The sequence below is a fragment of the Equus asinus genome, chromosome 11, assembly GCF_041296235.1.
Source record: "Equus asinus isolate D_3611 breed Donkey chromosome 11, EquAss-T2T_v2, whole genome shotgun sequence".
Classification (NCBI taxonomy): domain Eukaryota; kingdom Metazoa; phylum Chordata; class Mammalia; order Perissodactyla; family Equidae; genus Equus; species Equus asinus.
This window is the reverse complement of record NC_091800.1, coordinates 24,169,381-24,194,725: the sequence shown is the minus strand read 5'-3', so window position 1 is coordinate 24,194,725 and position 25,345 is coordinate 24,169,381. Positions and strand designations below refer to the sequence as shown.

The window sequence follows — 25,345 nt, the reverse complement described above, 5'->3', positions numbered from 1 at the left end:
TACCACCTACCACCCTTTCCGTGACTTCCTGACGACTGTCCTTTGGCATGCTATTCCTCCTTGTGGATTGCCAACTTTCAGCAATCCTCTGCTCAAGTCTAAATCTATCTTTCAAGGCTCTACATCTGCCGTGAAGTTCTTCCCAGACACTCCAAGCTAAGTGGGCTCTCGCTCTTCGCAGAACTCCTCTCGTAGGTAGACAGAGGCTCTTGAGGGAGCAGCAGGTGCTCAGCACAGCTTTATCTGTGTCTGTCCTAGCTTCCCCCTTTTAGATCGCCAGTTGTTGAAGGGCAGAAAGTGCATTGTATGTAATTCTGCTCGGCACGTTGCAGTTGCTTAATAAAGACTTGATGGATTGACTGAAGGAAGACATCACTCTTGACCAGCAGCAGTGTTTGTGTCGAACTGCTGTCCGCTCCTCACCCTACGGGAGTGAAGCGCTAGGTTCTTCCACTTGGAAATTTTGTACAATTGAAAGAGGAATCTGTCAGACAAGGCAGAATTTCACTGTCCCAAAATAACCAGGTAGCAGCTACAACCAAAGGAATTCGAAAATGACGACTAAGTTGGAGTTAGCCATGAATGTTGGGCTGTTATAGTCAAGTTTTAAAAAGAAATTGGGCTAGGTTGATAAGAAGGACTAGAACATCTCCTGATACTATGTGTAGTAGGCTGAAAAATGGCTTCCCAAAGAAGTCTGCATCCTCATCTCTGGCACATGTGAATGTTACCTTATATGGCAAAGGGGACTTTGCAGATTTGATTAAGTTGAGGATCTTGAGGTAGAAAGATGACTCTGGACTATCCAGGTGGGACTGATGTAATCAAAGAGATCCTTATAAGAGAGGGGCAGGAGATCAGAGTGACTAGTTGGAGGTGTGATGGCAGAAGCAAAGATTGAGGTGATACAGGGAAGGAGTCACAAGCCAAGGAATGCAGGCAGCCTCCGGGAGCTGGAAAGGGAAGGAAATGGACTCTCCCTTCAAAGCCTCCAGAAGGAGCCAACGCTGCCCACACCTTGACTTCTTCCAGTGAGACTGATTTTGGTTCTTCTGTCCTCCAGGCTCGAAGAGAATAAATTTGTGTTGTGTTAAGGCCCTAAAATTGTGGTAATTTGTCACAGCAGCAACAGGGAACTAATCCACCATGAAAAGGCCATCAGTGATGAGGGGAATGCAGCCTCCCGTCAGAACCACTCTGTGTCTAAGAGTGGGCACCAGAAAGCTCTGTCCTGGAAGCCGTGTTCTCAGTTGCCTAGCAACCAGGCAAAGGCCTGGGCATACACATCCAAACTAAAAGCCCCGTGTATCTCCTCTGTGAAGGAGAAGACATTTTGTGGTGGGAGCCAGAAACCAAGAGCTAAAGAACAAGCCAGATGCCAGGGACTCACATCTTCTTTTGGATATTCTGTCTAAGGATAGGTAGATTTTCATATATCAAAACTGAGACAGTCCTGGGAAAACCAGGACCACTAACCTAGCACCCCATGGACCAGCTGACTGAATAACTGGTCAATTCAAAGAAGAAAAGAATCAATCACGTCAACTGATTTTACTGAATTGACTTTTATTGTCTCATTTTATTTATTTCAAGATCCCAGCAGATACCACCTCAGGATTCCCCAGGTAGAGCCCAGATCCTGGGGTTTATCACCAATTTGAAAGACCTAAAATCATCCAAAGACGAGCCAGCCTTATGTTTCTGAATCACAGAATTTTTCAAACAGTCTGTGCATAGTCTCATTAAAGACAAAAATATACAAAACATGAAGCAAAAGAGAAAAGCACAGCTTCATGCCCCATACGCAACAAAGGCTAAAAAGAAATCCAGACTCCAAACATCCTCTCTGGCATGTTTATCTTTTTCTTATCTGTAAAAGCAAAATGTACACAGCGTCTTCACCACATAATGTCAGGGTCGCTCTACGATAAACTGTAGTTTGATAAGAGGCAGAGAAAAGAGACCTTCGTTCTGAGTTTATCCTCAGCAGTGGACTTTCATTTGTGGGGCTTCAAATCAAGGCCACATTTTGGGAAAAGAAAGATATGTGGTGATGTCAACTTGGTGTGCTCTAGTGAAGTTTATAAAACAAACCTCCCAAACATTTATTTTTCAGTCAAGCTTCTGGCTGTAGTGGGTTTAGTATAAGAAACAAAATGAAAGAAATCTCCCAAACATTGACATTGGCACTCAAAAAATAAGAAGGGCAAGTATTAAAACATTTCCAGCATATGTTCATTCTGAAAATGTGTTGATCTAAAATTCCTAAGAATGCCACATAATTATTAGGGTTTTTTTTTTCACAAGACAATACTTAGATGCAAACAGTTGGGTTCACGTAAATAAAAGGTTCTTTCTAAAAAACTGAACAATAAGAATATCATGTATCCACGGGCCTGGCAGAAAGGCAGCTTTATTCAGCTCTCAGAGTGACTTTAGCTTAGAGCATCCTTGGCTTAATTTGGACTATTGGTTTGTTTTCTGCTTTTGTGTGAAGAAGATTGGCCCTGAGCTAACATCTGTTGCCAATCTTCCTCCTTTTGCTTAAGGAAAGCTTTGCTTGTCACTGACCTAACATCTGTCCCCACCTTCCTCTGTTTTGTATGTGGGATACTGCCACAGCATGGCTTGATGTGCAGTGTGTAGGTCCACACCCAGGATCTGAACCTGCAAACCCTGGGCCGCCAAAGCAGAGTGCATGAACTCAACCACTATGCCACCGGGCTGGCCCTTGGACTGTTGGGTTTTCCTAGTATGTCTCCCTTCATGATGTTCCCTAGCGCTCTTGCATTCATGGGCATGCACCCCTCAGGTGACATCTTTTTTACAAGAAAACGCCAGAATAAACACGTGAGGATGGACAAAATGCAGTGTATTCTCCAAACCAGTGGTTCTCAAACTTGAGCCTGCACAACTATAAGCAAAAATGCAAAAAGCACATGAGGATGCAAAGAATACCTTAAAAATGTAATTCTGGTTCAGATAGCTACTGAAATACCGAAATCCTTTCTAGTTCAAAGGAACTTAATGATTCTGATTGCCCTCTTCAGTGGGGCAAAGGTGAGGCATAGCCCGTCATAAACCAGTTGCATGGGGTCCATCAGGATCTTCTGGGTGAGACCCAGAGTACAAGCACCACTGCATCTCCCTCCTTCCCCAGCCAACTGCCTGTGCGGAGTGGAGCTGAGCTTTGGGCCTGGGGGAGATAGCGTGGTCCTGAGGCAGGGTCTCCACACCCTCCTTCTACCATCCCATTGCCAAGGCACTGGTCTCTTCTTCAGCCTAATCCAGTGAAAGTTTCCAGAACATTGTGAAAAAGGTTAGGGCAAAAGGGGCTGCTTCCTGAACTGAGTTCTGCACAAAAAGAAGGCAACCTCAGTATATAAGAGAGTTTCTGAGCCCTGGAGAGAGAGGAGCTGCCTCTGTAAAAACTTTGGCCCAGAGATTCATGAGTGGGTTCATTTCCTGTACCAAGCACCATACTAGCAGCCACTTGGACAGATGCACGAAGAGCTAGGAACAGGCCAGGGGAGGCGAGGGAGGGAGCCTGGACACTCCCCTCAAGGCCTGCCGTTACCTTCTGCTGTTGAAGACCAGGTAGGCTGTAACTACCTGCTAGCCTGCCCTTGCAGGGAGAGCCAGGCCCCAGAAGTCTCCTAAGGCAGGTCCTCTGGGAAGCCGCAGGTGTGTTTGGCACTAACTGGGCACCAGTAGGCAGTGTGCTCACAGGCTTGACTTTGTTACGATTTCCGTTTTTAACTCTGCCAAACACCTCATGCTGGGCTGAAAGCAGACACCTTGTGAAGGCCCCTGCCTTGGCCAGGCTGAAGGACCGAGGGCATCAGGGCACCGTTCGCTCCCAGAGTCGCTCTCGAAGCAGCCACTGACCTTTGGGGTTCTCTGTCTCACAGTAGTCCTCCCCCAGAGATGCCAGGGGCTCCAGCGCAAAGGGCTCCACATCCCATTCCATGTCTTCTCCAGAGAAGTTGAAGAGGATCTGTCTGGAGCTCCCCAGGCTGGAAGGGAGGAACGAGGCAGAGGGTTTAAGTTTGGCTTGGCCAGCTGCAGAGAAAAGGGATGCTCTGATTTGCCATTCAAATGGAGAACATTAGATGCTCCCCCAGGGCTGGGCCTTGGGGAGGACAGAGCAGTGTCATCATAGGTGAAAGATGGGTGATGAGGACTGGGTCCTGGTTTTGGAATGTTCAGTGCATGGTCCACTATTATAGGAGGAAAATGCTCTTTAGAAAACCCCTGAATCCATCAGAGTTGAGTGGCTCATGTAGAAACAAAGAAAAACAGGTAGGTAAGCCTAGACAGCCCTTTGTGTTATGACAGGTAAGGTCCTGGTGGCATGCCCTGGGTTGGCCAAAGCAAGAGAGCACTTACTGCTCTGAATGAGTAGGTCACAGGAATTTGGAGGTTAGAGACAGTAACTGGTTTTGGGAGAGGAGAATCTAGAGGGAGAGAAGCCAATAGATGGTGGCAAGATGGTGAGGAGGGGCCCAGCCAGCAAGAAGTTCTCCACCTAGCCTGGCTAATGCCTTTCTAAGGCAGGGTGTCTAATTGGTTTGATGTTGTTTCCTCCTGGTACTAAGCCCTCTTCAACTCCAAACTCTCATTAAAAACCTGTGGCACACAGTGTGACAGTGGCACTTGGGGGAAACAGTGAGAGAGGATGACACAAAGCATGAGGACCAAGTGGGCCAGAAAGAAAGGGGGGCAGATGCAGAGCTGAAGCAACAGTTAGGTGTGGTGGCAGCAGTGAACCAGGCTAGACTTTGTGGATAGACCATCAAAAAAAATTTTTTTTAACTAAGACCTCCATCCCAAAAAATGCCCAAGAATAATTTTTCCATGTAGGATGGGGGCTCAAGGTACCATAAGAACCACCACCAGCATCAGGAGCACATGAGAACATCTTGGTTATACTATTTGGCTGAAGCACTTACTCTTTTTTGCAGGCTTTGGGCTTAAATTTCAAGGTGTTGAATGCTCCTTCCACAGCCTTGGGCAAATAAATGGGGTGCCTCTCGAGTCTCCTCTGAGTGCTGATGGTCCTGCGCTCTGTGCTCCTTCGAAACTGGCCATCTGTCATGTGCACGGTGTGCACAGCAATGTCCTCCGAGTGCCGGCGTGGCGCCCGCAGGATCCAGTTGGAGTGCAAGCTATGCTCCCGGGAGCTGGTGGCCACTGGAAGAGAGAAGCAGGGACCTGGAAAGGAGATCTCGCCATTGCCATTGGGAGGAGCAGAAGGCAATGGAGAGGGTGAATCAGGTTGAGAACTCACAACAAATGTCTTTTTGAAAGAACGTCTACCAAAATGTTAACAGTGATTATTATCTCTGGGTGGTGGTGTTACAGGTCATATTCTTTACTTTCTTCTTTATGTTTTGGTGTGTTGTTTGACTATATGATTTACAATGAACATACCTTACTGTTGTTATCAGAAGAAAAACCATATAGTCATTTTCATTAAAAAATTATAACTGTGAAGATGACACTTGCATCCACAGTGGATTTTGTTGTCCCTTCACAAACGTCCTGGGTTTCCCCAGGTTCGACTCCCGAGGAGAGGGCTGTTCTTTGTCAGAGACTGAAAGGCTGTGGTGGGGGAGGAGGGCAGGTACCTGCAGGGTACAATGAGCTTTCGAAATGGGAGCAACCTTCTGCGAAATTCCACCAAACCCAATGAGAACCAGAAGGTCACAGATACATGTCTATCAAGGCCAGAACAACAAGCCACCCAAACGTAGTCTTTTGAGAATTAGATAAAACATTCAAGAATCATTTAGTATAGGTACCAAAACCTGTTACCTCAGTAACCAGGAGTCAGTAACCCCCGGATAAAATCATCAATAATTACACAATGGGGATCAAGTCAAAGATTAGAGAAACTGACAGTCAAGTAATGGAATTTAAAAGTGGGCTCCACTCATGAACAGTGTTGAGTTCTTCGCTCTCCACCAGGAGAAAGCCAGTGATACACCTTGCTAAGGAGGAAAGCATCGCCCTCAGCCCTCACTTCACTCCTTCTCTAGCAATCAGGCTGGGCCTGGGCAGGCACCCTGGCCCTCTTCTGCTCTGTACATCCTTGCAGAGTGGTGGCCTGTGAAAGCCACAGACGGAGTGCTAGAGGGAGGGGTGACAAAGTGGGTGAAGTGTCAGAGTCAAGTATAGCAGACAGTGCTGCCCCAGGGCGAGGCTCGCTCAGGTAGGGTCAGAAGCTGGATTTTTAAATACAGTTTATTCCTTTTTCTTCTTTTTTAAATTTTGGTAAAATATACATAACATAAAATTTACTATCTTAGCCATCCTTTTGTGTGCAGTTCAGTAGTGTTGAATGTATTCACCTTGTTGAGTGACAGATCTCCAGAACATTTTCACCTTGCAAAACTGAAACTCTGTCTCTACATCTGTGTAACAACAACTCCCCATCTAACACCTTTCTTTAATCGTGTCCCTCATGGAGTCTTACAGAAGTCCTACCCTGTCTCAGCTGTGGCAAGTGAACCACAGGGAAGGAGTTTTTGTCCAAATATGGCCCCGAGTGTTGGAGGGGTAGGCTGGGGTGGTGGCAGGAGCGACAACTAAAGCAAGGGCCCCAAGGACAAGAACAAGCTCAGAGCCAGGCTCCGGCTTGTAGACGTGAGTTTCCTTGTAATCAGGAGGTGGCATTCCTGATAGCCCATCTTATAAGTCCACTCCAGAGACCCCCAACCCACCCACCCCCTGCCCTGGGGGACGGCACTCACCATCAAAGTCCACGTCTTCATTGGGCTGGTCTGCCTCAGCAGCCCGCGGCCGTTTCTCTGTGTCCAGCTCTGCAATGATGGAGTCAAAGAAGGCAATGGCCTCGGCCACATCTGCGCTGAACTGCGAGTACTTCTTTGGGGCTGTTTTCTGCTAGATGTGAAGGGGAGGAGAGTTGCCTGAGCCAGCCTCAGAGCGCTCTCACACGAATAAGTTATAACCACCAAAAAGGATTAAATGTACTGAAACTAAATGTATGTGAAGTTATAAAGTTGCAGAGTTTAAAAGGTAAATTTGAGTAAGTGCCCTGTGGAAGGCAGATAGATACTCCAGACCCACAATTGCTGTGGGTCAATGGACTTCCAATTACCTCAAGGGGGGAGAGAGAAAGGGTGATAAGAACTGCTTCTTTCTTGGTCAGGGATTGTTATTGACCATTAGGCAAAATGCTCAGACTTTCTTTGGCCTTGTTTTCCGGCCAAACACCCAATAAGGATTGTACAGTTCTTTAGGCGGGTGATAAGATGCCCACAGCAGGAAAGAAAGGACAAGATACGTTGGAAATGCTCCCTAAGAATTGTCAGTAGCTAAAGTGGCCAAATTTGGGCTCAAGTCATGGAATAAACTCAAGAGAAATTAGTGTGATTGTTTGAAAAATATAAAGAATTATAAAATATAGAGTTACAGAAAATCTACCGAGTGCCTAACTAGGTTCCGGGACTCCATCCTGTCTTGTTCTCCTTCACGACCTCATTCATCATTTTCCTCTTCACAAGGGCCCACAAGTGACTGACATGGAAGTTCAAACACCATGGTGGACTTGGATGGAGAACTCACGATGAAAGGCATAGAGTCAATATGTGGGCTAATAAAAAGCTCTCTGAGGAATTTAGGAAATGAGAGAAGTCAGAGAGAAAACAAAAGGGGACAATGTGTGTTAACCCGAGCTATTTTGACTGTGCGTGGAGTTCTTTTATTCTATGTGAGCATTTTGAAAGTAGGATGGTATTAAAAAGGAATATGATTAAATTACAGACTGGCATGTTGGGAAATAAAAGGATGACATCTCTATGTATGTGCAAGATTTTGGTGAAATACATGCATTTTGTACTACTAGAAAACATTTTTAAACGAAGGCTTTTTTCCTTTTATATTTGTAAGGAGATTTCTTAGAGAAAATATTGAAGAATGACAACATACACCTGAATCTTTTCTGCGAAAAGTGGAAAACTATCCACGTGTCATCATACCCCTCCCCCTTCAAAGAGCCCACTAAAATGAAAGCGAGGAGGAGGGAAAGTAAAACCCCAATGACAAAGAGAACAAGAGAGCGGCCATGAGTGAAACAGAGATTTCCAAAAGCTTCTGGCAGTTGGAAAGCGGTTGAAGAGGGGTCATTGAAGTAACAGAGGGGTAATTGATGTAACAGCGGGGTAATTGACGTAACAGAGCAGAGGACTGACCACCCAGAGCATCGTAAGTGGGGGAAGCAGCCGAGACCCGGGACTATTTGATGCTTGGGAACCAGAAATGCTCCAGACTTGGCAACACCAAGTATGCCACCAACTGGGAACGGGATGCAGGACCGAAAAACCGAGAGGCTGGCTGAAGGTCCGTGTGAGCACATCAGGCAGATGACAAGAGGGCTCAGCCCTGGAGACAAGTCCATACTTTTTTATTCTCCTTGCGTTTTCTCTGGCTGGTCCCTCTAGCTTGAACGCCTCATCTGGCTGACTCCTATTCATCCAGTAAGACTTGGCTGAGGCAGCTCCTTCTCCAGGAAGACACCCCTTTCCTGGGTTGTTTCCCTCCTCTAGACTCTGTGGTCCTCCGTAATCTAACCTAATTCCATTAGGACATTTATATCATTTTAGAGCTTTTTGTTTGTGAAGTGGAAGAGAGAGAAACAAAGAATAGAGAAAGCCTTACAATCTGGAATGAGCCCCAAAGGAAGGATGCATATCATCTAACAAGAATGCAAGATCCATAGGTTTTTGCATCTCAAAACCCATCTCTACACGGAGGGGACGACCCTATCTCTACACGGAGGGGACGACCCCATCTCTACACGGAGGGGATGACCCCATCTCTACACGGAGGGGACGACCCCATCTCTAGCAGCAACTGCCATCAGTGTTTGGCTTAATGCTAGAGTCTTAGTCTTGCCTGTGGACATCGTCTTTTTTGTCTGGGTCACCCTACAATTTGATCTAGCTATTCACGCCTCCGTGTCTCTGGGAAGCAGGCTTTGGCCCTCAGCTCAGAGCAGCCTGAATGAATCGCTTTCATTTATTAAAGAGTTTAGAAAAGAGTCTACTTCAGTGTCTTAACTATTCAAGCTAAGAAAACAGTGAGTATCCTACCATTAGTTAGGTTAACGCGAATCCTTTATGCTGTGGCCTCTTGTGAAGTTCCCAAATCTCCTCACGTATTATCCTCTGAGGGTAACACTTACAAAATAAAAAAATAAACCACTAGCATATGCGTCACCACCTTAACCACTGAACTCGCGGTCCACAGAAGCTAACGGATCACAGCACTTTCAGCTGCACACTTGTTGGTTAGTCCAAATAGCCAAACATGTTAGTTTCCCAGTCTTGAAGCTTGATGATTCAGGATTCAGGTGTCGCTCCCATAACATTCCCTTTCTACTGTGTTTGGCAGTGACTGCCATCCTGGGCACATGCACAGACACGGACTGGTACGCTCCCTAGCCGACACTGAGGAATGCCCCCTTCCAGGCCCCACCTCCAGGGTCTCTAGCTGGTCATTCAATACCTTAGTATTATAAAACTTGTTTCTGTTAGGAGAGCTTTTGGATCCTGGTGTGGCTGGAGAGTGAGACATTGGTGACACACTGGTGACATTGTTTGTGGCTGACCCAAACATACCTGTGTGACCAAGTCTCATCCCAAAAGAGAGCTTCCCCCGCCAGCTGCTATTACCTTCATCAGTTCCCTCCAAACCCTTCATGCAATGAGGTAGGGACATAAACGTAAACGAATAAACAATCGCTTTCCTTCCATACTTCGCTCTGCCTTCCTTCCCTGCACGTGAAAGCACCGCCCCTTGACGGAGTCTGGGAGCCCAGCTCGGGAGGCAGGAGTGGTCTGCCTCTCCCTCCTCCCCATCGGGGAGATTTTGTGACAGCGCTCCCCAATCCCAGCTGGACGTCAGGATCTCCTGGGCTGCTCTTAGAGAATATTTATACCTGGCCCTTTCTCAGGCCAACTAATTGAGAGAATCAAGTGATTCTAATACACAGCAGTTGAGAACCTCCACTCTACAGGGCCCGGGCATGAGGGAGGCAGCAAGAGCACCCACAAATCCCCACCTCAGGGTCTGGTTTAGGATGCAAATCCTGAGTGCCAGTCTTACTCCCTGGCTTTGCAAGAACAGACAGGAGCATCTCCATGAAGCCAAGGACACCTGGGACAGAACCCAAGAGGAAGGACTCAGGTCCCTGAAGAAAGAGGATTAGAGCTCCTGAATTTCAGGGCCCAGGCTCCTTGTGTCCTTCCTATGGCTTGGCACACAGAGAGGCCAGGTAAGGGGACTCCATCCATCCTCTGAACCTGCCTCCTCACTAGCCAGAGGGTATGAGAGCATCCCATCCACGGGGGTGCACCCAACATCCGTCTTTCTATCCCAGCCCCCAAACTTGACCTAAATCCCTTCCTGGGAGGCGCTCCCTCTGCTTGCATTGATGCAGTTTGGTTTGCTTCCTGGGTTTAATGTTCGGCATTCAACTCTGCTAGACTGCATTCTGGTTAGACACCAAGTTTTTTGTTTATCTCTCTCTCCATCGTTGTTGTATGAAAACATAAGTAAATGTATATTTCTACTTGTATCTACTGACATTTTTAAAAAACAAATGGTAGCATGCAATATCCACCTATGAACATCACTTTCTTCACTCAGTGTGTCCTCGGATTACTTCCTAGCAGTGACTAGAGATCCTCCTGGTCCCCTGTAATAGCTGCAGAGTCTCCACTGCACAGACACGCTGTAGGAACAAACCACAGGCCCCACTGGCAGATCTTTAGCTTGTTAGTCTTTTGCTACTACGATTAGTGCTTACATATATGTCATTTTGCATTTTGCCAATAAAACCTTAGTTTGGATTGGCATCCAGTTTTAAGGATTCAGCTTGCCATGAGTATGTTTTGTAGAGAGAATGGTGAACATCAAGTGATCTGGAAAGTCAGTCAAGCAGGATTTGATCAACAGAGCTTCTATTGTACTTTATAAAGTACACTTTTAAATGTCTCCAAATGAATTTCATGATGATGTTTCTGACTACCTAGGCTAAGCTACGAGACCCTGCTCTCTGGGCCTTTTCAGGTCCTAGTTTAAACCCAGGCTGATTCTAGCTTTTTCTGCCTTCCCACAGCTTCCATGGGCCTGTCTTGTCTCTCCTCGATGTTCTCTGGGTCTCCGGCAGAGACCACTAGCACAAGAGCTGCATCCGCTGAGGCTCAGGGATCCGGGCTCAGGCTAAAGTCACGGAAAAATCTACTTTACAAAGAGGTGGTTGTAGAAAATAGGACGTCAATCATCAGCACCTCTGGGTGAGATCTGAAATAATCTGCCCTCTCTGAATTCCGAACTCCAGGAAAAAGTGGATTGCTTCCCTCCCAGTCTCGACCTTTTTCTAGCCCAGAACTTTTAACTATGTCCTTGGAAAGACTGCATGTAATGCAGCCTGCTTCCTGCACCTGGTCAGGCCTGCGTTTCACAGGGCTCATGTTCTTTTGCCATCAACCTCATAGCAGCCCCAGGGAGAAGGAACTTTCTCTGAAAGCATCTGCATTGCGCTGCCGACTCTGCTCCAGCTTGCCTTTCACATCTGACCTTCAAGGGCTCTAGGGTTATCGTTTTCCGAACCTCCTGTCCCACCTCCTCACACCAGGCCTGGGTCCCAGATTACTTTTCCCGGATGGACCCCTTTGTATTTTTCCAAACCAAACTCCAAGTTCCCTGCGGCCGCTTATGATATTTTCCTGCCTTTTCATCAGCTGCCATCCTGCCTGACTTCACCTGCCCTCTGTTTCCCTGGGCTGTCCCTTCGCCGATCTGTTCATTTTCTTCCGGATTCTGTCAGTATTTTCCACAAGGAATCTGGAGTCTACGAAATGAACTTCCAGTTGTAAATAGCAATATTTGGTCAGACGTTAGGGTAGGGGGGCATTCTAAACCCATCCAAAGCCAAGAGGACCACCCCTGAACATCTAGCCTCCTTCTCATCTCCCATACTTGGCAATTCCCCCTCACCTCCTCCAGGGCCAGCTTACATGTCACCTCTTCTCTGAAGCTTTCACTCGTGGCAGCAGACAGACATAGGCCCTCTTTGCTAGGCTCATGTTCTGCCTTGTGTGGAGAGTCCATTCTAGCACCTTGTAATATACCCTCGTCGCTTCACACTAGACCAATGGTCTTAACCTCTTCTTTGACATAGCTTTGGCAAATAGCACTCACGGATATGACTCCCTTTTGATAGATACTCACTGCCAGCCTCTGCATACATGAGACAGGTTGTACAATATACGAAACTCCCAACATTCTGGTTGTAATTTTACCTGTTTCTCTTCCAAGGAAACTCCACACCCTAGTGTGGTTCAGGCAATGATGCTGAGAGTTGCAGCTTCAGACTTTGGGTTGCATCAGGACAGACAAACTGTCTTTTCATCTGTGAATGTGGAGCACCTATTTCAGTGCCTGGCATCGAGTCATAACTATTTGTTGAGTGAATGAATGTATGCTCTCTACACACCCTTACCTAATGTTTATATTCTCCAACCAGTTTGCATGCTGCTAGCGTATACTTTTGGATTTAACCTAGCAAATTTAAGAACTTTATACTTATTTTTATGAAGTACTGATGATAATAATCTTTTGAGCTAATAATACCTAGAAATATGAATGTCAATGTCGGTAATGAAACTTCCAGGATCAAATGTGGAATTGGTCTGGATTGAGAAGATTTTTCCCTTGGATCATTCAGCTGGGTGAAATTAAATGAAAAACAGTTCAAATTTAGCCACAAGCAATTTAATATCCTCAAAAGAAGCTTTTCAGGATAAACCTTATGAGCTCTAACTGATTCATCCTCTTTGCCTTCTGCCATCCTCAGGATGGCTATCCAAGATCAAGTCCAAAGTGATGCTTATTTTCTCCCTTTATACTACAGCACCTGAGAAATGTGAACCAATTATTGAATAGGGGTTTGTGAAAAAAAGTGGGAGTTTACAAAACAAGAACTATAGATGCAAGAAAGAAACAACTTGAGAAAAGGATAGTCACTGAAATTTAAATACAACCATACGCATACCTGTGTACAGATTTTCAATAGTTAAGCTAAGTGGTAGACCGACCAGAGCTAAAAAAAATCAGTGAAAGAGACAACAGAGCTGAGAAAATCAGCTCAAAGATAAAAAGAAGGAAGAGTTTTGTCAGGAATTCTAGGCTAACTAAACCTTGATATCACCTATTATAACTAAATCTTACAATCGCTGTGGGAGCATAGCTGCACACCCTCTGTCTTTGGTATCAGAGGTTGCAGACTCTTAGGCTGATAGGTTTAGTCTTTTCTCTCCCAGTTTTGTAAACATAAGACCATTATTTCTGTCGTTAGCATCCGGTAACTCTTCACCTTATACGTCATCTAAATGGTCATCTTGCTTTAACAAAACACTGAATGAAAAATTTTTACTGACATTTATCAAACTGTTAGAAGCCCAACTGATGGAATTGAATTAATATCTTTGAAACACAGTAAAAAATCATCACATATGATAAGTGAAACATGACAATCCAAGGAGAGAAGGGATGGATGTGTCAAATGGTGTTGGGAAATTATGCTGTTTGTGAAAAATTCAACTTGAATTCTCATTTGCCACTACATAACAAAATAAATTGCTGATAGATAAAAGGGTTTAATATTTAAAAGTGGAACTATAAAAAAGGGGAAAAATGGCAAATATGTAATTGACCTAAAGACATACAAGGACTTTCAAAGCATGAAAACAATGGAAGAAATATCAAAAACAAAAATGGACATATTTGCCTACATAAAAATCAGTAGCATTTGTACATCCAAAAATGTCAAATAAAATTAAAAGATACATCATAACTTGGAGAAAATATTTCTAACAAACATAGCAGATGATGTGTTTATATCCTTAATATAAGAAGAGTGCATATAAATAAATAACAAATCTTTAATACAGTCAAAAGAAAAATTTATAAAGATATGCATGGGCAATCCATGAAACAAGAAGTACCCATTGGTTTGATAAAATAAAATGGTCATTCTTTGCTCAAGCAATAATCAGAGAAAAGTACCATAAAATACTGCAATTTATCTATTGTATCAGTAAACTTTTTAAATTAATGACAATACTTGGTGCTGATAAAGTGCAATAAGAATGACTTTCTAACTCATTGTTAATGAAAGTATAAATTGTAAAATGTTTCCGGAAAGCAGTATGTAAAAGAATCTTTAAAAATGAATGACTTTTAACCTTTGACCCATAAATTACACTTCTGGGAATCACTGCTCAAAAATGCTTTATTGACATGGAGTAAGATGTATTTATCTACAATTTTTAATAATTGTTTCAAGAATGTGAGTTGTTAAATTTTTTGCCATTAAACTTTTGTTTTCAAAAACTAGTTAATGAGATGGGAAAGAACCCACAATATATAATATTAACTGAAAAAAGAGATTATAAAAAAGCATATGGTATGAACCAAATTTAGTAAATTTATACATAGATATACATTAAGGTTGCCAAATTTCGCAAATAAAAATACAGAATGGCAGTTAAATTTCATATAAATAATGAATAAGTTTTTAGTATAAACATATACTAAATATTGCATGGAACATACTTATACGAAAAAATTATTCATTGTTTAACTGAAATTCAAATTTAACTAGGCATCCTTTACTTTCTCTGGCAATCCTAATATACATATAAGCAAATATATAGGAAATAAATGATTGAAAGAAAATATACCTAAACATTTTACGGTGCTTATCTCTGGATGGTAGGATTCTGTTATGTTTCTATTCCTCTTTACACTTTTCTGTGTTTTATAAATTTCATCTAATGGAGCAAATATAACTTTATCATCAGAAAAAAATGTTTACCTAAGATACTGTCCTTTTGATGGTGAGCTCTGATCCATCGCACACTGGATATTTAAATTGTTAGAATATGATTCCATATGAATACACTCAAACTATATTCTACTCCATTAAAAACAAAACATAGTTGTTCATTCATTAAACACCACAGACCTATTACTTTTGCAGATCTTCCATTAAACTTTGGAACAATTTCCTTCTTAAATTACAGTTGGAGTTTCTCAGCTGACTGGCTTATTGGACATCTTCTCTGTGCCTGGACACGTGCTAAAGGCTAGAGTTAAGAAGATAAATAAGACATGGTGCCTCCACACGATGAGCTCACAGCAGAAATAGCAAATGAAGAGACAGTTACAATGCTGAGTGCTGAGTGCTGAGACAGGCGTCAGACACCGTGAGGAAGAGAACCCACTGCGTTAGCCCGCAGCTGGGAGAAAAAGCTTCCGGGGAAGTGCTTTCCCTGCTGTCATAAAAGGCAAGAAGCTAGCCAGGTGACCAAGGTGTGGTGGAGAGGATAAAGAGAACAGGAATTGTTTCCAGGCTGAGCAAACAGCAGGTGCCTGGAAGATGGATTGGGAAATACAATTACCCATCTTGTGGCCTGACTGAGAGGGGCTGCAGGAATTATACGCTCTGTTATCAGTCATTATTATACTGTCTGTCATCTTGTGGAGAGCTCTGCCAAGCATAATGGAATATTCTTTGCAGCTCATAATGAATTTTTACTGCCTTTCAACTCTGCAAATCAGATATAGACCCCCAGTAATTGATGCTCACAGAAAACCTGCATTTTAGTATTACTGTGTTTGCAGAAAGTCTCCCCAACAGATCTGAAAAATAACTCCCAGTGGCATAAAACAGAGCCAGAACCTGTTTCCCATCCCATATGCAATTTATATATGGATGGTTTGGAACTGTTTCAGATGAATTGGATTCAGACCCTCCTGCCACAGAGGAGGAAGCATCTTCCATTTGCTGTTCATATGGTCTTATTTTATGAACCAGGATTGAATAGCCTCCATAGAAAATTGATTCCGAAAGCTAACTATTGTCAGAATAAAACTATTTTAAATAAAAATCAATCACTTTTGGCAGGCATTCTCCAGAATCCTATTGGTTCTTTTTCAATCATTCTTGTAGCAGGTGAATTTCTTTAGTGAGGGAGAGGTGGGGAGTGTGCAGGGAGGATGCACATTTTGCAGCTGGTTCATCCAGGTAGATACATCAGGTACCCAAGCTGCTTGGAACTAGATGATCCACAGGGGAATTCATGAGGTTTCTTCTGGCTGTGGTAGGTGACTGGTAACCCCAGTCTCAAAAAAATGTCCATCCCAAACCACCTGGGCAACGTTCCATGGGGCAGTGCACCCAACCCCAAACGGCCTCGCTGGGCCAGCCCTGGCTCAGTGGCCAGCCTCCCCGAGGCTCTTCTCTGTGGTCCATCCAGGCCAGTGTCCACTTACATGGCCAGTCCTCCTAGTGGGATGCTGGCTGTTTACCTGTTCATTTGGTGCTGAAAGTGTGTGGAACAGCCCTCAGTGAGGATGCCAAATGCTGGCAAGCACTCTGGTCAGAATCAGAGCATAATCTCAAACTTTTCCTCTTCACCTCCCATCAAAACTCAAGCTGATCAGCTTTATAAAGGAAGTTCTGACACATGCTACAGCATAGGTGAACCTTGAAAACATTATGCTAGGTGAAAAAAGCCAGTCACAGAGGACGAATATGGGATGATCCCATTTACACGAGGTTCCTACAATAGACAAATTCATGGAGACAGAAAGTAGCATCCAGGTTACCAAAGGTATGAGGAGTTCCTGTTTAATGGATACAGACGACCTGCTTGGGACGATGAAAAAGTTCTGGAAATGGATAGTGGTAAGCTACACACAACCTTGTAAATGCACTTAATGCCACTAGTTATACACTTAAAAATGGTTAAAATGGTAAATTTTTTTAAGTTTTAAATATTTTACTTAAAAAGTCTATTATATATTTTAAGAAATTAAGAGATAATTGTCAAATCTTTCATTAAAACATTCCCCTAATTCCTAAATAAAGTATTTTTAGAGCTTCCATGACCTTTTAAGGAATTCATTTTCTAGTACAATATTAATATACTTTGGTAAAGTTTTCTAAAAATATATTAATTAAGACTTAATAGTCTTTTGGATGAGTTATTATGGGTTTATATAAATGACAATTTGGAAAAGTTCATGGAGGTCTAGTGTGAAGAACTCTGGATATTATCTGACAATTAACAAGTTGAAAGGTATCCAGTGTTATACATTTTTCTTTAAAAGAAATCTATATAAAATTATTCAAAGAAAAGCACTTAAGAATTCCTTAGCTGTGATAGACTTCATTATCCTAAAAAGTGCTCATTTAAGGAGCTATGAAGTACTATGTTGAATATAGTCATTTTTATGTTATGTTTATTTTACCACCAAAAAAAAAAAAGAGCTGAAATGGGTTATGAAAATGTCCAGGAATTAGATAGTGATGATGGGTTACACAACTCTGAATATTCTAGAAACCACTCAATTATACACTTTTATGGGTATAATTGTATATAAATGTATATATAATTGTATAATTTTATGATATGTGAATTAAAGCTGTTATTTAAAAAAAAAAAAAAAAGCCTAGGCTGAGAGAAGTGTTGTTTGTGAGAAGGAGTGAAAAGAGAAAACTCAAATAAGCCAGAGCCCCTCCCAGCAGCTTGAAGAAATTACCAAGATAACAAGAAGGTGAGGAGAGGAACACGCAGAGGCCAGTGCCAGTCACGTCCCTTGAACAGATTGCAGAGGAAGCAATTTGCTCTTCAAGATGCTAGAAAGAGGAGGAACATTGCAAGAAACTCAATAGGACAACTTCTTACTTTTTACAGACATTTTTCTCTCATAGGGTGAGCCACATCGACAGAAGATTTTGAAAAAAGTCTTTGGAGGGTTGTGTGGTCCATCCATGCCTCTGACGTCTGAATTCTCCACTGGGTTCAGAAGGGACCAGCAGATGCCTCGTACTCAGGCATTCCCTAGGCCCTCGCTAAGAGGCAAGGCAATGCTGCGCCCTTGGTTGTCACAGCAGGGCCTCTGAGAAATCGCCACCAGAAATCTGTGTGCTGGTTTATAGCTTGCTCTCCCCCAAGAGAGACTGTCCCATGAGCACAGGGATTTCGACTTGCTTACAAGTATCTAGACTAGTTCCTGACATGCAGCACGCGCACAATAAATATGTGTTGGTGAAGGAATGAAGGAATGAATGAATGATATATCTATTGATGAATTGTTACTAAAATATTATTGAGGGCATTACAAATTACATCACATACAATACCCTGTATCAAGTCCCATACGAGAAATTTTGGAATTTAAAGCCAGGTAAAATCTCGCTTCCCCTAAGCAATGGGTATGGTTCTTCCTCTCAGAGAGCCAAAATTTTTAAGTGAATCCAGCTCCCTTTTTATTGCAGCTTCCAGAAAGTGCAGAGTCAATAAAGCTCATTTTTGGCAGCTGATTTAGCCTGTATGATCTGCATATTCTTTTGAGCGGTCTTGATTTTATGTTGATGTTTTTTCTCTCCTGATTTTCCAGTTTCTGTTGCTACGTTATTCTGCTGGTGTGTGGATCATCTCAGAGACTTTGAAGAAGGAGTTGGGAAATCTGAGAGTATTTCTGCTGAAATGATTTGAGGACACAGTACCTACCCATTGTGAAGTTCTTACTGTAGCTGTGCTCACACTGTTTCCCCAGCTTCTCCCTCATGCGTGTTGAGAAGGGCAAAAGCAGATAATACAACTAAATGTTTTGATGCTGCGGAGACCAAGAGTAAAATTGGAATCAGAGGCAGCCATGTGAAGAGAAGCTGTCCAGAGGGAAATTTTACTCATGGATTGTGGAGAGGAGAGTGTAAAGCATGCCTTTGAGTCATGCTTCCAGCCAAGTTTCTCCTGGATAAAGAAAGCATGGGCCATGTGGTCGCCTGGGAGAATTCCACCCTCGCACAGAATCCACACAGGGTAGGAGACAGGAACCTGGCTGACAATTTTCCCTGGCCCAGATGTGCAGGAGTAAGCAGCCTCCTCGCCTCGTCCTGAGGGGCACACTCCCACATCTGATACAGATTAGACAAGCTCAAAATGTGCTTTCCAGTTAAAAGCTGCTGTGGATACACTGACAGGACTGTGAGTTCTAACGTGATACAGACTAGGTTTAAATCCCGGCTCTCTCTTTATCAGGTGCACAGACTTACATGAATTGCTTAACGTCTCTGAGCCCCGGTTTTCTCATCTGTAGAATGGGGCTAATACTCAAACTGTGGGGTTTGGAGGGTGATTAAAAGTCAGGAATAACTGCTGATTGGTCCTGATGGAGCCTGGGCTGTGGCACAGGAGCCAGGGGAGGCGGGTGTGGAAGAGACCATCACTGCCCCTCTTCCCTCACAGAAACACATGAGGTGCCCAGGGCAGGGGTATCAGGTGGCCTTGCCCCAACAGTTCAGAAACACTATGTTCCAGGACAGGACACTTTCAAATATGCTGTCCCTCCGCCACATGAATTTTGCACTCTGTTGGAAATTTTAACATTTGAGCATCCAAATATGATGAGTCCCAAACTGCAGCTTATGCTCAACACTGACACAAAAACCTGAGATATGGATTTTTGTTTGTTTTGATTTAAAAATGTTGCAAAAAGTGTGTTTCATTCATTTTTGTAATGACCTCCTATTCTGAGGGAGAAGCAGATTGTCAGAGGGCCTGGCCAGGACCTCCACCATATGGGGGCCCAGGACGGCTTCCCACACTCACCCCAGGCTCACCTCCCCTCTGGCCCGTCCTCGCTTCCTCCTCCCATGGACCCACAGAGATGCCCTTCTAGGCAATTAGTATCTCCAGAGGCCTGGGATAACAGACCACTTGGCACCCTGGCACTTCACGCCTTAGACACGTTAGCATTTCAAGGGGACCTATTGGAATGCCTTACTCCAGGGTGTGAGAAACTGTGGGTCTTAACCCAGTAGTGGCTTGTGAAATAAATTTAGCATTTCATGACTAAGGTTAAAAAATAAAAAAGAATGGTATCGAATACTTTGAAAAACATCAGATTATATAACAGAGAACAAGAATAAGTCTATTTCATGACACTTTCGTTTCGGTTGTGTGTTTGGGTAAACTGAGTCAATATCTAAAACATACTTCTTACTGAGAGTTTTAAACAGAACAGTTTAAAAGCCATTATCTTTCCCCAAAAGAGAGACAGGCAGAGGAACTTAGGTTCTATGACCAGGCCAGGGACTGGAATTGTGGGGAGGGAGGAAGGGGCTGCCGTGGTGCTCTGTTGCCCAGGGAACACTGCTCCCCGCTACCTGAGGCCAGCTTTCCTGGAAAAACAACCGACTTTAAAGTTTATAAAGCATCCATCAGTGACCAATAAGTATTCACTGCTATGCTCTGGGGATAGAACAATGACAAAGATATTGTTTCAGCATCATCAAACTTACCACTCTTCCTGTGGTCCACCAGGGGAGACACACATGTTAGCAAACCACAATAGGACATGGTAAACACCAGGACAGAGAATTGTTTAGATTAACATCAGAGAAGAGAAAAGACTAATTCTGTAGAGGGGTGTATGCATTTCCTGGGGCTGCCATAATAAAGAACCATAAGCTGGGCAGCTTAGAGCAACAGAAATTTCTTGTCTCATAGTTCTGGAGGCTGGAAGTCTGAGATCAAGGTGTCAGCAGGGCCATGCTGTCTTTGAAAGCCTAGGGAAGAGTCTGTTCCAGGCCTCTCTCCTAACTTCTGGGAGTTCCTTGGCTTGTGGCGGAATAACCCCAATCTTCACCAGCATTCTCTGTGTGTGCATGCCTGTGCCCCAACTCCCCTTTTTATAAAGACACCAGTGATATTGCATTAAATGTCCACCTTAATAACCTGCAATCACCCTAACTAATTAATTATATCTGTAATTACCCTATTTCCAAAGAAGGTCCCCTTCTGAGGTGATGGGGGACAGTACTTAAACATAAGATTTTGGGGAGACACAATTCAGTACATAACCGGAGTTCAGGGGAAAAAATGTTTTGGCCCTAAACCTGAATATCAGCAGGCATTTTCTACCAGAGCGGGAAGGTGATGGCATTCCAGAAGGAAGGCGCTCTCCTGGTCCCCTGCCCCTGCTGTGCACAGAGAGCGAGGCTACCACAGGCCACCTTGCTAGCCAGAGAGACCGCATCTATTATTTCTCAGGCACACCCAGCACACGGCTCTTTCTTCAGGTGTGATGAGGAAGGAGAGCAGCTGATCTACAGGCTGCCCTGACACCGCATTTCAGAGTCAGTAAACCCCGGACGACGCAAGGTGTGCCAGGTCCTATCACAGGCAGGATCTTGCTTCCTCCTCATAAGGGATAGTCTCATTTCCACTTGTATGCTACAGAAAGAGAGGCCCAGAGAGGTCAACTGAACTTGACAAAGACACACAGGTGGTAAACACAGATCTAAAATTCAGGCCTTGGTCTGACTGACTTCAAAGTCATTTTAAAACTCTTTCCTGGTTACAGCAGGTAGGAGGTGCCCCCTGAGGAAATCCATCCACTGTGTCATGTCTGTGACCCTCTTCACGGCCATTCCTGTAGGGGCCACAGCCGGTTATCCTGCCTCTAAGTCCTCCCTCTGTCTTCAGGCAACTCAACTAGGAAGGGAGCAGGCAGGCAGGGAGCAGGGTTCTACAAGAGAGGACGGCATTTTGCAGGAGAATGTCGTGCCTGGAGGGCATCCAAGCAGAACCTAGAACCCCAGGGCTCTGAAGCTGGAAGGGAGGCCAGAAACCCCTCAACTCCCTGTCATCGGAGGTGGCCCCAAAGGATAGGTGACCGGCCCACAAATCTACAGCTGCCTGGCCACAGGGTCAGTACTGGGACCTAAGGCGGGGACCCTCTGTATGAGCCCCAACACTGCCATAGTTTGGGAGTTGAAATGATTATTTAAGCTGCTCCCACCTGGGATAAAATGCAGACAGTAGAAACCAGGTGGGCGAGGCCGAGCCTCAGAGACTGGGTAGCAGGCCAATCAGTCATTCAGCGTTAATGGGGGCTTGCACTGCCTGCAGGGCCCTCTGGGGAGACAGCTAGGATGTGGGGGAGACAGGCCTGCTCTAGGGAAATGAAGGAACAAGTAGCTGAATGAATCGGGGGTCCTATTGGAATCAGGTCACCGAGCCTCGGCTTGCTCTTCTGTGATACAGAGGGAGGTCCTGCCACGGCCTCCCACAGCACTATTGGAACGCTCAAAGAAAGATAATGTGCACAAACACTGTGATAAGCACAAACAATGAGATAAATGCAAGTTACTTCTTGCACTCATTTCCTGCTTGGTCTACCTGGGCTTGAAGCCTCCAGAGCCCATCGAGGCTGTCATGCCATCTCCTTGGAGTCACAGACTCTCTCTGAGACTGTGCAGGTTTTTCCAAAATACCCGGGCCCAAGGTACAGGCAGAGCAAATCCTCTATCTGTTTGGCTCACGTGGGGCAAAACACTTATAGATTTTAAAACATCTAGTTCACATGAAGACGTCACTTTTCACTGGGATTTTTAGATGCCCTGTAAGCGTTATCTCATCCATGAAGCGGGCGGTAAGCGACAGATGGATGAGGGGAAGCGGTGCCCCCTGATACTGAAGACGAGGCCCTCCCCGCAGGCTGCTCTGGGGACACCGTTAACGGCTCCTCCCCGTTGCCTCTGCCCGGAAAAATCAACATGGGGCTGGCCACCCTTCCCCAGGCCGGGGACGAGGCAATGGAGAGCCTCTGAGAGACAGCTGAGCCATTGCTCAGAACGTGCACATTAATTAAACTGCGTGTGGATGAGAAGGGGGCTGAGCCAGGTTTCAAACTGGCCTCCGAGGCTCCTGGAAGAACTCTGAACTGCACTTCTCAGCTGCACTTACCTTCATCTCTTTGGAGGTGGACTGGCCAAGGGCCTTTTTTCCTCCCTTGGAGGATTTGGAGGACGTCGAGGAGGCGCCCCGGGCGCGGCTGGGCTTCAGGTCGTTGAGGCTGCTCAGATACTTCTTGCGCAAGGCGAGCAGCTCCTGTAAGTACTGCAGGCAGTCCTGGGTGCGCGAATACATCCAGGCCCGGTCCCCCTCCCGCTGCAGGTAATACAGGCTGGTGTCCATGCTGCTGGCGCTTTTGTATTTCTTTAAGGACTCGCTGAATTTCTCCCCGTGGTCGCCGACCACATACATGGAGCTGCTGCGGATCAGCCTCACCGAGGGGCTGGCTCCGACGTAGCGGGAACTCTCCGCCACCTCCGCCTTCCTCTGCGGGCTGGAGTTAAAGATGGAGTGGATCTTTCTGAACATGGTGCTCGATTTCTCTCTGTGGGTGCCTTCCAGCTGCCTGCGCGGCACCACCTAATCTAGCTGGGGGTCGAGGAGGCAACACGCAGGCGTGCCGCCATCTGCCTGCCAGGAGGCCTCCGATCTCTGGAATCCCAGCAGCTGTGGGCTCGGTCAGGCGGGCGACCTGGGCATCTCTCATGGGGTCGACATTTACGTCCAATAACCAAGATGTCATAAGCCACCCGAAGATATGAGGTAGTGCACCGTGAGCTTAACAGCAAGCGCCCTGGCTGGCTTTAAGCACCATTTCAGGCAAATTCCTTCTGTGCTCTTCCATCGAAGGCCCCAGGTGGATGGGGAAAGTGTGACAATGCTTCTCCTGCTCAGCTATTTTCTTTCTTTTTCCTTTTCTGTTTCTGGAGGTGGTCTCGCTCAGTTTGACTTGATCTTGGTATGGATTTTTACCTGTCCTTCTTGGCTGAGCTGGCCCTGGTCCTGAACTCTCTGTATCCGAAATGAAATCCTGCTGTGCAAGGACACCACTAAGCCAAAAATAGTGTGTTGCTTGAGGTCAAATCCGGTCCCCCGAGATAGGACAGGGCGAGGGGGGTTGGCAGGAGGCTCTCAGATCCCCGATAAGCTGGGCTCTGAGTAGGCATTCGAGCGTCCTGGAGGCACCTCACCCTGCAGTAACGAGACCTCGCAGCCGATACCAGATAGCCGCCCATTGTGGGGCCGGAGGATTCAGATGTCTGGACCACAACTTTCTGCACAAAGCCTCAGCGAGCTGAGGGTGGCCACATATCCGGGCAGACCCATCCTTTAGCTTGAGCTCATTTTCATTTAAATACACTGTTTGTAATCAGACACAAACTACTTTTTTAAGAGCATCGTTTGAGTACATTAGAATCTCAGGGCTGTTCCCCCTAGGATTTTTCTCAGGCAAATGCTAAACATCATTATTGCATTCATTTTCCACACAGTCTATTTCTCTCCCAGACTCCTCTCAGAGAGCTGAAGCATGTAAATCTCTAGCAGAGGCATTTTCTTAAGCTGAGATGGGCATTCTAGGAGACTAGGAGCCCCCAGAAATTGTATGTAAAATGTTATTGGATGTATGTATCAGCATGGTTTATTTTGCTGGGGGTTTTTTTTTTTTTTTTGAGAGATAAAGTGTTCATGCTTTTATCAGATATTCAAACAGGTCTGTGATTTAAAAAAAAAAACTTAATGTTTATATCCTGCTCTAGAATAACTTGCTTTTTGCAATGTAGCTATAAAAGGACATCATAAATGTATCTGTGTTGAGGGCATCCTCTGGGGGTGGCGTTCTCCTAGGTGCTGTGGTGAGAAGACCCCAAATAAGTGGAAGCATTTACACTCACATTTGCAGAGTGTTTTAGGGCTGATGAAGCATTTCCACATGTATTAATATATTAATTTTTTGAATTGTTATGGCTTCCTTGGGAGAGAAGCATCATTTCCGTTACCCTCATTATTCATCCCCAATTCACAGAGGAAGAAGGTGAGCCTGGACAGGTTAGGAGACTTATCTAAGGTCTAAATCGGGCGAGGGAGAAACTGGTCCTCAAATGCAACACCCCAGCTTCAAGCTGGTATGCTGGTCCCACCGCCCCCTCGGTGCCCTGAACACATAAAGTCACGGACTCCGAGGTCTTGTGGGGGCGGTCTCTATCCAGCCCATTTTTCTGGTTTCACACAGGCACAATATCCAAGCACCCAGGCTGAACAAGTGCTGACAGAATTTCTTCCCAGAGCAATCCAGGGGCTGCGACCACCCAGCCTTCCTCAGTAGCTTGCACAAGGGGGCTTATCATGATACTTATTCTACACAGATTTAGAAAAGTTTAAGTAGATAAAAAAAAGTCTAACCTATCTCATATCCAGAATGTCACAGTAAAACTATCTTCCTATATTCTCCTCTTCTCTACTTCTATCCCCTCGCTAAATTCTTCCTGAGGGCCAGACTCATGAAGAAAATTGAGGGAAAATTATAGCGACCTCACTTGCAGAGCACTTCATAAATACTATGGAAAGGACGTCAGCACCAGCCACGGCCCAGCTAGCTGACT

General features: G+C 44.9%; 1 protein-coding gene across 1 annotated transcript; it reads right to left on the bottom strand.

Moving 5' to 3' along the window:
• Positions 1 to 1,553: 1,553 nt before the first annotated feature.
• Positions 1,554 to 23,420, bottom strand: C11H13orf42 (chromosome 11 C13orf42 homolog). The gene is made up of 4 exons (XM_044777212.2): positions 22,857 to 23,420; positions 6,756 to 6,903; positions 4,953 to 5,193; positions 1,554 to 4,016 (listed from the first exon to the last, which is right to left on the bottom strand). The coding sequence occupies exons 1-4, from the start codon at positions 23,271 to 23,273 to the stop codon at positions 3,842 to 3,844; spliced, it is 981 nt and encodes a 326-aa protein (XP_044633147.2). The 5' UTR covers positions 23,274 to 23,420; the 3' UTR covers positions 1,554 to 3,841.
• Between the last annotated feature and the right edge of the window lie 1,925 nt (positions 23,421 to 25,345).